Genomic DNA, 18,106 nt, shown 5'->3' with positions numbered 1-18,106 from the left:
AACTGCAGATTTTGCTAGCCTTTTACATGCTAAAATATTCCTTTTTGTATGGAAAATCTTAACTATACAGATTTGCATTTTTTTTTTCCCCATGGAGTATTTCTTCTGAAGAGTGTTTACTAAGGGATGATCTTTACACAACCTGTGGGAAAGTACAGATGAAAACAAAAGCTTCAGAAATAAATATTCTTATTCTCCAAATGTCTTTCCATTTTTGTCAGAAGGCTGTGACATTTTTGTTCACACTTTTGAAGATCATGTCAAAAAATCCTTTCCTCTAGCAGTCAGCACTCAAGTCTGAGCCTGCTCCAGGAACACATGGAAAGCTTAGGATGTATTTCCCTATGTTCTTTAAGGATGTCTTTATCTATTTTGTTGAAACTCTAGGAACTAATAATGATAGCTAGCAATTCCAAGGAAGCCATGTTTTGCAATATTATTTATCTCTTACGTGCTTTCTGTGGCTGTACCACTGCAAGTCTGTAGCAGAGGCCAAGATCCTAAAATCTGGATCCCAGTGCTGTGTTTTTTTTGTAAGGCTTGGACTCACTGCACCCAGTGACAGAGGACTGCAGCAATCTTGCCAAGCTGGGACCATCAGCCCTTTGGCTGTTTAGTGCATTTCCAAAAGTAATTCCAGTCTTAGATGAATCCACAGGTATTCTGCCTGAAAAGGTCATCCTGGCTTAGTCATTCCATTTAAGTACCCAATATTAAGTAAGATGAATCGTGGTGAGAATGAGTCACCGTGTGATTTAGAGTGAAATTAGCATTATTGGCCACCAGGACAAAATATATCTGAGTGTAGTAGAATCACTCACAAAACAGCCAGTATTTCATCTTAGAGGTGTGGATATAGTGTTCAATATTTTCTTGTATTTGTTATTTTTGTTCAACATCATTCAGTAGGTGATCAGTTCCTAAGAAATAGATCCTCAGAGCTTTAAAATTTTCTCCTGCTTTGGGATTTCAGATGCCCACTTTGAAAATTCTGTGATGGTGCAGGATTTACTCTGTAAAAGTTGACAAAAGTCAGATTTGTTTGGGATTTTAGTTGCACTTGCCTGGCATTAGTTAATGAGATGCAGTTACCACTACTTTAATTTTACAGAGCTGATGAGTGTCCACAGCTCCTCTTAAAGTCAGCAGAACTTATAACTGCTTGCACTTCTGGTAATTGGGTTCTGGCACAATGTGTTTCAGAATGAGACATTCAAAAGCTAGAGTACTTAAAATTAGTAGTTGCTTTGCAACTTCGATCTCTTCCTCATGTGTAAAACTCATTATGTTATATGGAAATAAACCGAGGATATAAACTTCTGAAAAAGGGACTCTGAGCTCTGCTGCACACCATTTATTTTCCTATTACTCTTTGGATATTGTTTATTTGACGTGTTGTATATCTCCTTGCCTCCCCTTCCTTTTTATTTTAATTGGGACCTGGTTATTGGCTGGAAATTCCGCTAGCATGACTCATCCCTGTGCTGGAAATGACTGGGAACAGGCATCACATTGTGGGATTTACTTCCCCCCTCCTTTCTTTTTTTTTCTTCTAAGTGCTTTATCGTGGCACGAGCTTGTAATAATAAACTAGGAAGGAAGTTGGAGCTAATCATTTGGTTCTGAATGCACAAGCCCTGCCAAATTTCCCCACAGGCATGAAACAGCCGCTCAAGCTGTGACACCAGCAAATTAAATCCTGGAGGTAGCTGACCAGAAGTAATGAAATGTGTATTTACCATACTGATGCTGTCAGTCTTAAGACACACTGGCTTTACAATCTAGTTAAGTGGGGCATGTTTGTCACTTCCAGTGGTGCTTAGAGGAAATACTCAGGTTTTTGCTCAGCCTTCTTTTCAAAATCACAAGCCCGGTGCTGGCTGGTAACCCTGACCTCGTGTAACTTGAAGAAATGGTGACCAGAATGGTCTGTTCTTTTAAAACACTGCCCAAGTGGAATCCACAGTCCAAAGGAGATAAATGATTTTGTCTCATGGCATGTGAATTGCCAGTTCTTTTGATTGATCTCTTATCTGCCGCTCCAGTCTTAGAAGATGAAATTAAAGGCTAAAAGTTATTTCAAGAGCCAGCAGATAATAAACAGCAGATGTCTCCAACAAACCATGTGGCCCATGCATGCAGCTGCTGGAAAGCCTGTGAGCACACAGAGGTGTGGAAAAGGGACTTCTTCCACCTTCCCTTCCCATGGTCACTGGAAAGGGGCCACTCAGGAGAGGGATGCATCCTGCAGATGGGCACAGTGCTGGGTTGGATGGCTGCTGAAGAGATGGCCCTCAAAAAATGCATCATGGCAGCAATTGCAATCACAATTGCATCATTCCAAAGCATCTGGACACGGGCACGTGGATGAGGGAAGCTATCACTCCATAATCCCCACGTGCTTAAGGTGATAGAGGACTCAAAAAAGCATAGGTAACAGCAGCAAATGAGAGTTTATTTGGCTTGAAGAGGCATTCTATGCTAAATGTGTGAGAACTGTTGAAGAAGGCTCGTGAATCATTTGCTGAACGGTGCTTGCTGTGGATTCACCAAAACATTGAGGGGAAAAAATAAAAGTATGGTCTTCATTATGGTTAATACAATACCCATGGAAGAATCAAAGAGTAAAATCACAAACCCATATGAGCATTCTCTGAAAGCATTTAATTATATCCTAGGAATGTCCATGACTCTGCAATTACATGCTTAATTTCCAGCTGTCCTTGATTAGCATAGCAAATGATTTGTAGTACAACCAGCTATAAGGAACTTGCTTTGAACTGTTTGCTGGCACGTGTAAATTCGTTTGGCACTTTTGGCTGGTTCTTCATAGCGAGGTAGAAAGGTGGATTCCACACCATGGGATTCAGTGCCAAGGCCAAGGGAAAGGTCAGAATAATTTTATAGACAACACCATTCTTTTTTCACTAGTCTCTGGAAGGTCAGAACCCAGGACTTCTGTGGGATTATACTTGAATGTAGGAATAACCTTGCTAAATCCTTGCTTGGTGTTGGAAGACAACTGTAGCCTTTGTGATACAATAGTGCATGTGCTTTTGGAAAGGCAGCTCAGCTTTGCCTTCCTTCTCCTGTCTTCCCACACCTGGAGGGCTGAAGAAGGATTGAATCCAGATTTTCTTAGTGGAAAGAAAATAGGGAGGAAGAAGGCTAAGAGAACCTCTACTTGGTTTCAACCAGATCTAAGTGTAATCCCCAGTTAAATGTTTGAGTCTGTGTGAACCCAAATGCTAGACTGGGATTTAAGGCAAAATACAACCCCTTGAAATGTAGAATTTTGATCTGCTCAAGGGTAAGCCTGTTGAATTCGGCTGAGGCTGAGGAAAACACATGGAAGCTTTTATGTAGTTGTACTCTTACATTATAAACCTTTTGGAACAATCGCTTTGCCATCTGTGAAAAATTACCCAGACTTCTGCACCAAAATATCCTCCCATCAATAACATTGGCAGATACCATTTTAACAACTTAAAAGTAATTTTTTAAAAGACCAACTAAAGCAAACCTCAAATCAGCAGCTGAATTTGCATTGCCTCTATTTTTAATCTCAGGCTTGGAGTTGTCTAGACAGGTTATCCTATTTGGGTTGGACTGATTATGTGCTTTGTGCCTTGCTCTCCTGTTGGATCAGATGAGTGGCTTTGCTTAGGGCCTTTGTCTCAAGCCTATGGGGTGGTATAACCTTAGGTACACTGTAAATGTCAGAGCCCAATGATAATGCCATGAATACATGTGGAGACAAACGGCTGCTGCTTTAAATCTTACACTGCTAGAACCAATTCTTTATTCCCAGCAGGTTTATTATTGTTGTTGTCATTCTTGTGGGGTTTTTTCACTGGTTTTGTTGGGTTTTGTTTGGTTTTTTTGGTGGTTGTTGGTTTTGGTTTTGGTTTTTGTTTTGTTTTTTTCATGGGGTTTTTTTGAGGTATTATTTTGGATGCCAGGAGTCGGCAATGCCGTATGTGTGAATTTCAAACCAGGGTTCCTGGTTCTTGCAGCATAAATCCCAGAAATATTGTTCTCATGGAAGGACTCCCACTGCACAAAACCACAAGAAAATAGGAGGTTGTCAGGCTGCTAGAATTAATCTCTGAAGGAGGTCTCTAGCTCTCCCTGGTACAGGAGCAACTTGACTGAAGAAGTTTCAAACTAACCTTGCTTTTCCACCTTTCCCTGAGAGCTCCCAGCTGGTGAAATATGAAAAAAAAAAAAAAAAATACTGTGGAGTTTGGAACTGGAAATACCAGATATTATAACTTTCATGGGGGGTAAAAAAATTATAAGCTGTGGTGTGGTCTAATAAACAAAAAGGCAACTCTTGAAGTAAGCTTGAACTTTTCCTTCTCATTAATTAGCACGAATGTGTTTTGAAATTCCTGTAGAGAACAAGTGCTTCTCCTGACAGCTGGTTTGAAATTAATAAAATGGAAAGTGTTTTCAGCTGGCTGTGTTTTAACACGGTCGTGATACATGAAAACAAGGTTAAATTGCTACTTTCTCTCTACTAATAAAAGAATATGTTATTCTATCTAGCTGATAAAAGAAATGTTGAAAATTAAATGCTATCACTTAGGAAATGAAAAGTGCCAGCCAAAACTATGGACATGAGAGCTGCTTATCACCTGGTTCTTGCTGAAATGGGCAAGTGTGGTCAATCCAATACCCATTTGGAAAAGCTTAGGCAGTACCAAAAATTATTCTTCAGTTGTAGGCTTTCAGAATATATTGCATTGAGGAATATATGATCCTATTTCTGCAAGATAAAAGAGTCTTGATTTAATCACCTCTTTTTTGGGGGATTTAAATGACATCGAGGCTTTATTGGAAATCCTCCTGCCCCTGATACCCTTTACAATCTCATCCTTCTTCTGCTGTACTTCACCTTTCCTCATGAAAGGATGACAGAGGCTTTATTCCTCGGGATGTAAGGAATGGAGTATCTGGAGTACCAAAACACACAGCAGGATCCAGAGAGACTGACCTCTGATAATCCAATACCTGTGGGCTTTGGCTGACTGTGACTTGTAGCCTGAATCGCTCCTGTTGGATGTTAACTCTCCTGTAGAATATAAGATGTACCTTTATTGCAAATATAACATGAGTATCTTATGAATAACAAGGGTGAAAGTAAAATAGTAGGATTTACTTCAACAACCTCTTTAATTCTTGTCTTGTAGAATGCAGAGCCTTTCCAAGTTGCTGTCCGAGAAGACAATTGTATCATTGTCTCCCTGGAGGCATCAGATGTGGTGAGCTCAGCCTCTGTGTATGTTGTGAAGATAGCTGGAGAATCCAAGAACTACTTTTTCCAGTTCGACGAATTCAATAGCACTTTACCTGCCCCTGTGGTTTTTAATGCCAAATACCATGGCCTGTATTACATTGTCACTCTCTTGGTAGTGAACTCAAATATGGTTTCCAAGTCAGCAAGATCAATCACTGTGTTAACCAGTAAGTAACATCTCTTCTTTTCTTCTGTCTGTTGTCTCTGCGTGTGGCTTTTTTTCCCCAGAAGTTCTTGTGAAGAAGGTTGGGTGGTTGTTGGGTTTTTCCAATGGGTCCTGCTCGTGTGTGGGATGCATCCCTGTGTGAGAACAGTAGGGAAGGAGTCTTGGCAAGGTGTGAGTGAAAATTCACAAGATGTGGGTAAAGGCAAAGGAAAGGCTGGAGATTTCCCTTGGCTGACCCTTCCTGAACACTGAGGTGTAGCATACTAAAAACAGTGTGATAAATGAACCCCCCTTTTCAGATGCTCATCCTAAACCCTTTGAACCAGGAGTTCCAAAAATCTAGTAAAGGGCATGACAAGTGTTGACTGAACTTTCAGTGTAAGCAGTCCCCTTATATAATGAGTTTTATTCTCTTTTAAATGCTATAACATTGTTCTTTGATTGTTAATGTGTGAAAGCAATACTAAACTTGGAAAGCAGGCACCAGTCACCAAAACCATGTTTTTCTGCCAGTACAGCTGAAGGAATTGGTGATGGAGAACACATTTGTAGTAGCCTGTCTCTTACTTTCCCCAGGTGCATTAATCCAGGGGGAGGTGTGTGATTTTGTTTGCTCTGTCACCATACCACAGATTTCCAGCGGTGCTTCTGGCTCTGAGGTTGATCCAGGACTGGTTCCATGTGCCAACCTGGAAATTGAAAACAATTTATAGAATATAAAATTATTTCTTCATCTGGAAGATGACAAAAGTCTGTTTGGATGGAGCCAGACTAATCTTCAGGTTTTGTTTTATTTTCCTAAATGGCACCTTGGATTGTATGGATAGTTTTAGTTGTATTACATCTGAAGAATAGTTAGGATTTTTTGTACCTGTATTATTGTGTCAATGAGGAAACACCATCCATGGTAATAGCATTAAAGTAGGTTCATGTCTTATTGAGTGAGGTGCCTAAAATTTAGAAGTAACAAGATTTTACATCATCTATACATTCTTCAGCCTTCCCTTGTGTGCTCAAGTTGTGTCCTGATGAGGAAAACCATGAAGCTTTCCATGGGAAAAGTATCATGTTGTCGGGTAATGCAAGTACTGAACAAATTCAGGGTTCACAGGCAGCCTGAATTTCCTTTCCTTTGACTGCTTTAACCCTGTAAACAAAGTAGTAATTTTAATCCAATTTTCTCTTTGTTTTCCTCAAAGAAAATAATTAGAGCATCTGTTGTCACATACAACTGGTGGAAAAAAAGCCTCACTATTTATTTTTAGCGGTTTTTGGGTGCTGCATTTGCAGTTGTGCAGCAGGGCTCGTTGCTCTTTGATTTCCAGAGCCCACGAGGGTCTCTGGTACAGGGAAGGTGCAATCCAAGCTGGCAGATGGTGCACACAAATGTCTGAAGGAAGAAGGAAGCCAGAGTCACTCAGCCCACCAAAGCCAGCCCCAGGCTTCCCATTTCTAGCTCAGGGGAGGTTCCACAAGGTGTTCCTGGAAAAGTGTGAGGCTGATGGCTCCAAGGGCATGTCCTGTGTCACTCCCACTCCTGCAAGGCTTGATGGTTCCACCACCTGTCTGATGGGGATGTGCTGGCAGCATCTTGGGGTTTCCTGCTGCTCCCCCAGACCTCAGAAGGACCAGTGATTCTGGCTCAGCCCGTGCTGCCAGTGGGAAACAAAGAGAGAACAGTGGATTTCTCTGGTTCTGCCTCAACAGAGAGACAACCACATTCCTGGAAAAGGAAGGGCAGTCCTGCAGGCAGCACTGAAGGATGATGCACTGAACTCTGACAGTAGGCTGTAAATTGGGAGCTTTGGAAGGGAAAGGATCCACTCTCCTCCCTGATACTTTCTGTCAGGCAGACTGATGGGTGCTGGCTCTCTTGTGGCAGCCTTTGCTCCTAAGTTCATCTTTTGGAGCTCAAGGCTATGGAACTGAAATGAAATTTGTAATGAAAAGACAGCATGATAGGGTGGGCTTTTTAAGGTGTTTCAGCACCCTGCAGGTTTTGAGAAGAGATCTTAAAACTCCTGTTGTGACCACTGGTTTCTCTTACAAAAATGAGGTGGTACTTGGTTTGTTGTTGGGTTTTTTCCCGCCCTCTTATTGGTATTGTTCACTGCCTGTTTTACATAATTTTATGGCTATCAATTTGATTTTTTTGGCAGACAATAATTAGGATAGATTTATATTTTTCTTTTTGCCTTATGCTCTCTGATTGTTTAATATTCTTGGTTTATTTAATCATACAAAGACATGTAACTATCTAAATTACTCCCTCTATATCTTACACATGAAAGAATGGCGCATTGCAATTAGCTTCCAGTACCAAATTAATTCCTGTTCTAACTCCATTGGTGTCAGGAGAGCTTTACCAGTGGCAGATTGACCCCATTCATCAGGCTGCCACAAAATAAATCAAGCAGGATAGGCAGTGATGCCAGTGTGGTTATTCCCAAGGCAGTGCTCACAAGAGTTTTTTGGGGTCTCCTGGAGTCTGCAAAGGAGATCCAGGCTTTCTGAGGTCTGACTTTCACACAGAGCTGAATTTACCCAAAAAGTGCTTGTCAAAATGAGACCAAGGTCCCTCAAAGACATTGCCTACTTAGAAATTCAGTGAGAGTCGTGAAAGGCCTCTGCTTTCCGATGGTGTATCCTGATGACATTTTCCTGTTCACATCTCCCATCAATATGATACATCTAAGGGAATTGGCAAGCAAAAGCAAGAGAAGAACCCATTTAAGAGAAGCCTTTTGTTTTACCCCTTAAAGGTTTCTGGTCAGAAAAGCATTGAAAAGCTAACAAAATTTATATTTTATACATTAGATATAGGCATATATATGTGTAACTCTTCATATAAATATATGGCCATAAATATGTACATATAAAAATGCAAAATCATAAAAAATACATGTCACATAAATATACCTATAACATAGAATCATAATATCATTTAAGCTGGAAAAGACCTCTAAGATAATCAAGTTCAAGCATTAACCCAACACTGTCAAGTTCACCACCAGACCATGTCCCCAGGTGCCACCTCCAAGTGTTTTTTGAACACTTCCAGGGATGACAACTCAACCAGTTCCTTGGACAGCCTATTCCAATGCCTTCACCTTTTCAGTGAAGTTTTTCCTCACATTCAATGTAAACCTCCAGATTTGTCAGGCACAATTTGTCCTTAATGCAGCCATCCTGGCTGTCTTGTCTCGCATGTGAGCACATCATCCATGCACATATTCATGTGTATACATCCTTTTTGAGGTTTCCATTGTGAATTTGGTCCTTTTCTACAAGGCTGCACAGTTCTGCTTGTCTCTGATTGGAATAATTTCAGGGATTTCTCAAAACACCACAAATGACAGAATTTCCACGTTTAGGCTCTGTGGTCCAGGTTGTTGTAATGAAAAGGATGAGCTCTTTAAAAACTCTTAGATAAGAAACCTGTAACATGGAATTTTAGCACAAAATAGAACCTTTTGCCTCTGATTCTGTAGCAAAGTTGTGTTCAGCAAATTGGGCTCAGTAGTTCACTGAAGGAGAAAAAAGGAAGCCCTGACTGCTTTTCAAAGATCCTTGCAATGGTTTTGACAAGAATAGTTGTTAGAATCTCACCCTTCTGGCTGGATTCCTGTGAGTGCAATTGTGTTGTGCCTGTCAAAGTGACCTTCCTGCCAGCCCTCCCTCAGTCTGGACAATGTTGAAGTAGTTCTGGTATCTAACACAACTCTTTCAAGCCTGCTTTTCTCTGCTCTTGGAGCAGCTTTTTGATGGGGATGAAGGAACTCTGGAATTTGTACAATTTACTTAGTGTTTTAAAATATTTGACTGAAAATTCCACCTTATTACTAATTGATATTAAAGTAGTTTATGAAATAAAGAGCATATCTGTAAAACTGGTGACTGATAGTCTCACTCATCCTATGTTTTCCCACCTTGAAGCCTTATTTTATTCTTCCTAGGGTGAATATATGAGCCCATATAGCATCTTCTTCTTTTTTATTTTTGTTCCATATTCACTGCCAACTTTATATTGTGAAAGAAAAACTGTTTATACATTTGAAGGAATGGTGAAAGCAGTACATTGCAAAGCTATTTTTTCCTGTGTGCTGCAGGAAAAAATGTGTCTCTGCTGGGAATTGGGGAAATCTGGATCTGAGGATCTCTGATGGTAATTAAGAGCAGCTCTGCCTGGCTTCTATTTTAGCTGATGATTAGGAGTTTTGAGTGGTAAAACATATTGTTTCAAAAGCTGATGGTCCCTTACATGCATGACTGTGAAATATATTCCCTTTAGAGAGGGTTCTGACTCTGTGTCTCCTACAAAAATATTCTCCTCCAGAGGCCAACAGGACTCTGATCTCCAGCCCTCAGAAAGTAATTGGCATTAGACCCACTTAATGCTCCATTGTCATTGTGCCAGATGCTGCAGGAAGTGATTCAGCAGGTCCAGTCCTTTCCTCTGGCTTGTTAATGGATCAGAGTTCTTTAACTCAGAGCTTCAGAGGGGTTTTTGTCCCTAATGAAATGTGAAACTTTAGCCCTTCATGTTTTTCTTTCTTAAAGGTTGATGTGAAATGCCTTTAAAAAAAGACTGGTTAGCAGTGGCAGCCCTAATTTTGAAATGCAACTCAGAGCAGCATCTGGGTCCATCAGTGCTCAACTTTTCCCATCAAATAAACCATGTTATCCTCTTTTAGGGGTGAAAAAAATTCTCCATCAGAATCAAAGAAACAGAAAGAATTGCAACTATATGATTTCCTGCTGTAATTTGCATTGTAAGGAGGATCTAAACAATTGGCCTAAATCTGTTCAAGAACAATAGCTATGCCTTTGTGACAACATTATTTTTTGGATTGTGTCATCTTTTTATTTATCACTCTATGTGGCCATGTAGGAATTACACTGTGTGTCATCATTGCTCAGGTACTATTTTCACTTATATTATTGCTCCCTTCATAAGCAATAGCACAATATCACCTATATTACAATATCACAATATTACCTGTCATAAACTCGAAGGTTATGTTCCCAAGTATTGAACTTTAATCTCAAAGATGGTTTCTTTTTAACAAGAGATAAAACCTCCTAAAGTTTACAGTGTAATGGAAGCTTTACCTTGGCTGTGCCTTATTCCCAGTAATCATACAGATACATTAATAGTGTCATCCCGGGGAGAAAATGACATAATTCACAACTTCTTCCTGTGAATAAAGGGAATTACCCACGGGGTTTGGTCACTCCATTAACAGAGCATCTTTTTTATAAAAGTCACAATATGCAGGTAAATAATGATTCATCTGGGTTCCAATGTGAGAAGTGAGAGATCTCAGTCCCACATGTAATGCTCTATTCTAAACTACAGCAATAATCAATCATTAATTCCATTTGTAGAGTGACCCAACCTACACATATTACAAACAAAATGATTTGGATTGAAATATGGTACTTATTTTCACAGCACTTTTTTCTTTTTTTCCCCCCCCCTGAATTGCAAATATTAATGCATCTGACACAAGCTGAATACGTTAATGGAGGATTTAGTATTCAGAATTTTCCAGGGCATTGGAGGAAGATGTAAGGGACATTTATTATGCTGTCTTGATGCTTGTGTAATGCAAGTTATATACTAAATGCAAAATGCTGGAAAGTCCAGGATAAACAGAGAAGTTGAGTTTCCTGTAAACAGATAAAATGGGAAAGCAGCTGCTACAGAAAGAGTAGATTCTGAGACACTAAGAAAAATGGCATTTTCAGGTCTTGATCCTGCAGTCTTGTCTATGTGTTTGGAATATAATCTCCAAGTCTAAAAATAAAGAGATTGTAAGTGAAGAGGTACTTTAAACTATTAGAGGCACATTGAAATGCTCTAAGTCCCTTCTGTAATATGACTTCAGCATAGTAAAGAGCTTTTATAAAGCTCTAAGTATTATATTTCTGTGGTTCCACTTTATTTAGGCTATTTCTTGACAGCCACTGAAATCTGTGACAAGCTGGATCCTACTCACTGAAAATAGTAAAATTAAAAAGACCAGACTGTTTAGGCTCTGAATTATAAATATAGATAGTAAAGAGTGGCATTTTACATATTCTTTAATTTTAATAACCCTAGGAGCAGTTAGTAAGTGAAAGACAGAACATGATGGTTATCCGCTGAGCGTTCTTTTAATTTCACAGTGTGCAAATAGCTTTTGATGTGAAGATTTGGTGCTGAAGGAAGTAAGATAATGGAAGAATCTTTAAATTGCATTATGTCACTCATGCAGCTCTGCCAGCATCAGCCATGAGCAAGGAGAGGATGGTGAGCGGAAGATAGTGACACGAAAGGGAGCCTGTGGTGATTACCGCTTAATTCAATTGTTGGTTAATTAAATCAAAGCATCAGGAGGAAAAATCATTTGGATTAAAAATGAATATAGCTTCCATCCTTTATTTGATTTGTTGTAGGAAGGAATAAAATGGGGTAATTGAATCACTGGCATTAGAAAGTTTCAGTAGCTCTTTCAGAAATGAGGAGACCTCAGATGTGAATGAGATAGCGGGAGGAAGCCCAGGGCACAGCCGCTAACGTGAGAGATGACTGCACACAAGCACTGTGCTATTTAGAGATTGTTATTGACATTTAAACTACTCTCATGTGCTGTGTGAGCTGTGATATGAACCCTCTGGTCATGTGGGTAGTCATTTCCACTATTTATTATAGAATAAGAGGGGAAGAGCTTTGGCAGTAAGAAGGGGGTAGGCTTTGTTTCCTGTGCTCTGCTTTACTCCTGCTCTTTTCCAGGCTACCATGAAATAGCAGAATTTTCACAGGTCCTATCAATGAAGTTAGTAGCTGTGAGATGGGGAGTTTCTCTTTGTAAGTGGTTAATGTACAAATGTACTGATATATATCTGAAGATAACAAAGTGTCTTTGCCACGAGAAATAGTTTAATGATCCCACACTATTGCATTTCCATGCTCTGGCAAAGTTAGAAATGACGACACATTGGTGAGAGATACTGTTTGCATCTATGGTTTTATTCCCAGTTGTTTTTTCTTCTCTGTTTCTCATCACCAACTTAAAGCTGTAGTGAAAATGGTCTTCTGGTCATTGGGATTTAATTTTCTCTTTCACTACAGTCTTGCTTTTCCATCTTTGATTAACCTACTCCACCTCCTGAGGGACAATTCCACATTTGATTCTGATTTTCCCATTTCACCTTCTCTTTCTCTTGCCCGTTGTGATGGTGTGCTCTTTGGGGAAAAATTTTTATTAGTTTTTCTCCAGGGCCTACAGCAGCAGAATTTTGAACTCAAATGGGTCCTGTAAGGCTGTACTAATCAAGAGCCTGAATTTTGCAATCTGATCCCTATAGTGTGCAAGAACTAAATCAATATGCTAATTTTTATAAAGATGTAGGCATAATTGCATTAACTATCTCTATTAAAATATGTTACTATGACAGATTTTAGCTAACAGTATAACCTTGCTTGGACCTCTTAACCACAGGATAATTGGGCTGCTGTCAAGTTTTTCTTGATGAGGAGAGCATTGAACAAAAGGTGGTTTTTTTCTTTTAGTTTGTCTTGGGGATTTTTATGAACAGAGAAGGCAGAATAAAGCTGTGGCTCTCATTGTCAGCAGCAATCCAGACTCCCAGCAGCAGTGAACTGACATGGCTGATGGAGCTATGCTGCTCTGGATTCCAGATCACAGGATATTGTTCTTACTTTTTGTGGCCTGACTCTGAGTTCAGAGCACTAGAGCAGCAGTTCCTGACTTACCTCCTTCCCATGCACAAGCTTTCCCTGTGCCCTCCAATAAACCACTTTACTTCACTGTACCTCAGTTCTTCATCTGTAAAATAATGGTAGTGGTACAGCTGATTTTGTACAAGTTTGATGTGGATAAGATAAGGCTGGTGGCCCTCTCACATGGTAGGAATGGGGACTGTATAACTACCCATGAAATAAAGAAATGTACAGATATCAAAATAGAGAAGTCTTTATTCACGTAGCTTCCTTTGGCCATTACACTGATACTTTTCTCAGCTCATCTTAAAAGCTCTACATTTATGCTGAAGTCACAAACAGTTCCAAGTGTTGTGTTAATTTTGTCTGGGCACTCTTACATGATTGTAAAGTATTAAAGATGAAAATGTTTTTGAGGTGATGACTGCAAGTGCTTAAATAATAATGTCAAATATGGTAATTTTTCTGTTAAAGCAGAAGTGTTAAGAAGTGGCATTCTTGGAAAGGAGAGGGAATATGGAAATACTGGCTTTGACAATGTCCCAGGTGGCTTTGCCCCACACCTCAGTGAAGAAATATCTCCTGGTAGATTTAAGAGTGCCTGTGCCATACCTACAAAACCATTTCTTTTCATTGGTATTGTCTATGTGCAAATAACTCAGTTTACCTATTAACCTGCTGCTCCTTTCTTCCTTTTTCTTCCCTTTTGTTTTTATACCCTTTAGAACCACTTCCTGTGAGCAATGTTTCTATCTACGATTACAAACCATCTCCAGAAACAGGGGTGTTGTTTGAAATTCAGTACCCAGAGAAATACAATGTTTTTACCAGGGTAAATATAAGCTACTGGGAAGGAAAAGACTACAGAACAATGCTGTACAAAGGTAGGGGGAAACTATCTCACCAAAATTTAATACTAACTCTGCTGGAAACATTTTAAACAGTGGCCTTTTGGCATGTATTTATATAATGATTTGTGTTTCTGGTAATGTGCTTAGATAATAGCTTTTATATCGTGAAGTAAGGGATGGGTCTTGGAATTGAGCTGGTGGTTCACTTGGGATTTTTAAATTGCTAGAGTCCTAGTTCTAGTGATGACCCTCTCTTTTGGATTTTAGAGGAAGACTTGGTGGTCTGGATTTTTGTATTGAGTCTGAAATCATCCTGCACTGGTGCTTCCATGACAGATCAAAGCAATACAAAAGCTCTCAGGCTCTTCCCTCTGGCCAAGGCTTCCTCTTTGGTCTGTGGCTGGCAGGAAAGCTCTGGGATGTCCCAGAGGAGGGAAACCCATTCAATAAACCTGATTGCTGGCACAGGATCAAACCTGCTGGCTCTGTATCCCCATGCAGTGACCCAGTGCTGTGCTGTGTAGCACATTAGTGCAGCATTCAGTGTTGTCCCTAAGCTAATAAACCCTGCTGCACAACAGAAATTTCAATGTTCTTAAAACAATCCAATCGAGGGTAATCAATCTAACAGTCTAGACAGTCAGCCTGAGCAAAAAACCAACCTAACCACCTGAATGATCTAAACAAGAGCAAATTCTGCTTTCTTTTTCATTTCTTCATAACTACCTTTTTTTATTTCTTCATGCATTTGTTTACAACTTTTGCCCTGCAGTATAGCTTAAGCACAGTATCTGTTTCAGAGATATAAATGGGATTATAAATGTCCTGTGGGAGGCACCCTAAGAGGTGAGGAGGGCACCCACATGCCCTGTGCACCCTGAAACCTCAATGGTTTAGCATCCCACAGTGGCAGTAAAATCCCTTTCTGCAACTCAGGAGGTGCTGAATTGAATTTTAGGCACTGAATTAAATTCCTAAAATAGAAGAATAGAAGAAAGAAGAACAGAATAGAAGACTGGTCACTGCAAACTCACTTTAAAGTCAGCAGGGGGAGATACACGCCTCCGGAAGGAGATCAGAGAATTTGGGACTTTCACTTTTGCACTTTCAATGCTGTAAAGTGCCAGAAGGAAGAAAGGATAAAGTCTGGATCATAGCAGAAAATATATAGGTGACCTCTTTGCAGAGAACAAAAGGGATACCAGCAGTAATTTTTCTTTTCTACAGCTAATAGATGGTTCCGGGGGCTGTAACGCTAAAGCTGCTGATAAATAAAAGAGTCATCCTAAATTAAGAGACTCACTAATCAGCCTGCACACTCCTTCCCACAGCCAGATAGCCCTAAGCAAGTTCTCTTCAGCCCTGAGGTGTGAGCTGAGCCCTGGGCAGCGCTGGATGGCAGGAGGATGTTCCTTTGAGCATCTCCCACAAACGCCGTGCCTCAGTCAGCAAAAGACCAAAGAGGCTTTTGCGTGCAGCAGTTAAAGGTCTGCAGGAGCTGTCAGATGCTCTTTGAGATATTCAGTGTCATGGGGAGCAGGTTGCCAGATTCAGTTCCCTCACCAGTGAAAAGCAGCTCATGTTTCTTGTGCTGGGGCCTTTTTTATTGCTTTTCTCTTTTTTTTTCTTTTTTTTTTTTTTTTTGTCTTTCTTTTTTCTGGTAGCAAAGTGGCTTTGACAGCCAGGAAAAGTGTTGGCAAGCTGAATTATTACAATTTCATGTCTCAGAGCAGGCTGAAAAATGTTCAAACCTCTAAAACATTGCCCATTCACCATGTGCAGTCACATTATCAGAAAGTGAACATTTGATGCATTATCCTCTTTTATTCTTTTTTTTTTTTTTTTCTTTTTTCTTTTCTGTTTAAACTTTCTGCAGATTTCTTTAAAGGTAAAACAGTTTTCAATCACTGGCTGCCAGGCATATGCTACAGTAACATCACCTTTCAGTTGGTATCAGAAGCAACCTTCAACAAGAGCACGCTGGTGGAATACAGTGGGGTCCAGCATGAGCCCAAACAGCACAGAACAGGTGAAGAAAATTCTTCCACACCATTTCTTCTTCCAAGTCTGTATTTCTGCTTTCCTTGCTGCTGTGGGGAGGGGATTGACCCCACAGAGAGCAGGGTCCATGTGGGAGCAGTCATGGGATGATGTTGTGGTTATTCCATAGGCTTGTGTATGCAAACAGTGCAGGAGGAAATTTGTGTGAGTGTTTCTGTTACAAAGCTTGCTTCTCAGAAAATAACTTCTGCTTCATAGGAGATATCCCAGGCCTTGCACTAGGAATTAATTTTTAAGCCACAGGAATAGCTGCAGTGAGCAGACTATTGATCTGTGTCTGCTGGTCTGTCTCCTTGTGCAGTGAATCAGAGCTGAACTGCTGGAGAAGACCTTCCTCGTTGTGCACTTTTCCATCACGGAGAAGAATGTCAGAGCTGCCCGACTTGGCGGCCAGTTTGTGCCCTGAAGCATGAACTTTTAATTTCCAAGACAGCAATGTTGCAAAGGCTGAAAATTGCATTTGTTCAGGGTCCAGAACTAATTTAATTTGGTCCTGGGACGGTGCCCAAAACTTTTTTGTTAATCTCTTGGACCGCAGACATTTATCAGGGTCCAAAGTGAAATGAACCAGTCGTAAAATCAAAAGGCCAAATCTTCAGATGAATACACTGATGTTGGTCCACAGCCTTGGATGAAACTAAGCCAACTGATGCCAGCTGAGTTCTGTCCTGAACATCCTAAATATTGTTGTTGAGATTTTGAGCCACAACCAACAGGATAGCTTTTGTTTCTTTTTCCTGCTGCTCGTCCATCTCTCATTTTTCACATGAAATGAGAATGTAGAGTCTGGTTTTCTATTAGTGGCTGTGGCTGGGAGTTGAACAAATTAGTGTGTTGTAAAGTGCCAGCTTTAAAAGGTGCCAGGCAAAATTATTTGCAGAGGCTACTCACACTTAGAGTGCGTAAGGAAAGGCAGACAAGCAGTTACAGTGAGACAGACAAAATTCTGTGTTCACCTCCTGGCAGCCTCTGAAGTTCCTTGCGTGCCAGAATCCTGTCTTGTGGAGACCCAAATCTTAAGATAGAGCTTTCACAAATATTAAAATTTAAACTGATGTTTAATGCTTGTGAAAAGGTGGCTGCTAAAAGCATATGTAAAGCCCTACAGCAATGTGAAGGTTATTTTTTTAAATATGAGCTATGCCATATATTAGTTTTGCATATATATATATATATATATTTCAATTCATTTCTACAGAGGTGTTTTTTTTTCCCATGATCGAGATCTTCCTGGAAGACACAATAAAATAAATGTAAATTTGCTGTTAAAAATTCACAGTAGAGTAGCCTTGCTGTTACAATAGCACTGAAGTTTGATTTACTGTGACTTCACATCTACTTTACTTCCTGGCATTCTTTAATTGTGATGATGCTGTCAATTTATACTCATCTTGATCCCACTACCATCACTTCTGGTATATGAATATATACCAGAAGTATAGTAAGTATATAGAATATATAAGTATTAAGTATATATATATTATATATATAAAATATATAAATTTAAAATATAAAATAATAAAATATATAAAATTGTAAAATATAACATTTACATGATATTATTTACATTAATATAGTTAATTTAGTAACATTAATATATTTACATTATATTACATATAAAATATGTATATATTAGTAAGAATACAGAATATATAGTAAGTATATAGAATATATAAGTATTAAGTATATATATTATATATAAAATATATAAATATAAAATATAAAATAATAACATATAAAATACATAAAATATATAAAATTGTAAAATATATCATTTACATGATATTATTTACATTAATATAGTTAATTTAGTAACATTAATATATTTACATTATATTATATTGCATATAAAATATTCAATATCATTACATATTATAAATTAGGCATATTATAGATCATATATATATTTTATGTGTTGTTTATATGTGATGTATTTTATATCTATTGTGTATTTATGTGTATATAATATAATATAATACAATATAATACAACACAAT

At 39.1% G+C, this 18,106-nt stretch overlaps 1 protein-coding gene across 2 annotated transcripts in view; it reads left to right on the top strand.

The window, feature by feature from the left end:
- PTPRO (protein tyrosine phosphatase receptor type O) overlaps positions 1–18,106 on the top strand; it is a 145,449-nt gene that overhangs the window by 73,817 nt on the left and 53,526 nt on the right. For both annotated transcript variants that reach the window (XM_015627740.2, XM_015627741.1), the window contains exons 2-4: positions 5,196–5,469; positions 13,923–14,081; positions 15,925–16,077. In XM_015627740.2, coding sequence (XP_015483226.1) covers positions 5,196–5,469; positions 13,923–14,081; positions 15,925–16,077 — 586 coding nt within the window. The remainder of the gene's footprint in view (positions 1–5,195; positions 5,470–13,922; positions 14,082–15,924; positions 16,078–18,106) is intronic.

This window comes from Parus major, chromosome 1A (assembly GCF_001522545.3).
Source record: "Parus major isolate Abel chromosome 1A, Parus_major1.1, whole genome shotgun sequence".
In the NCBI taxonomy this organism is placed as follows: Eukaryota; Metazoa; Chordata; class Aves; order Passeriformes; family Paridae; genus Parus; species Parus major.
Note: the sequence above shows the minus strand (reverse complement) of the source record. Positions and strands in the feature narration are given on the sequence as shown.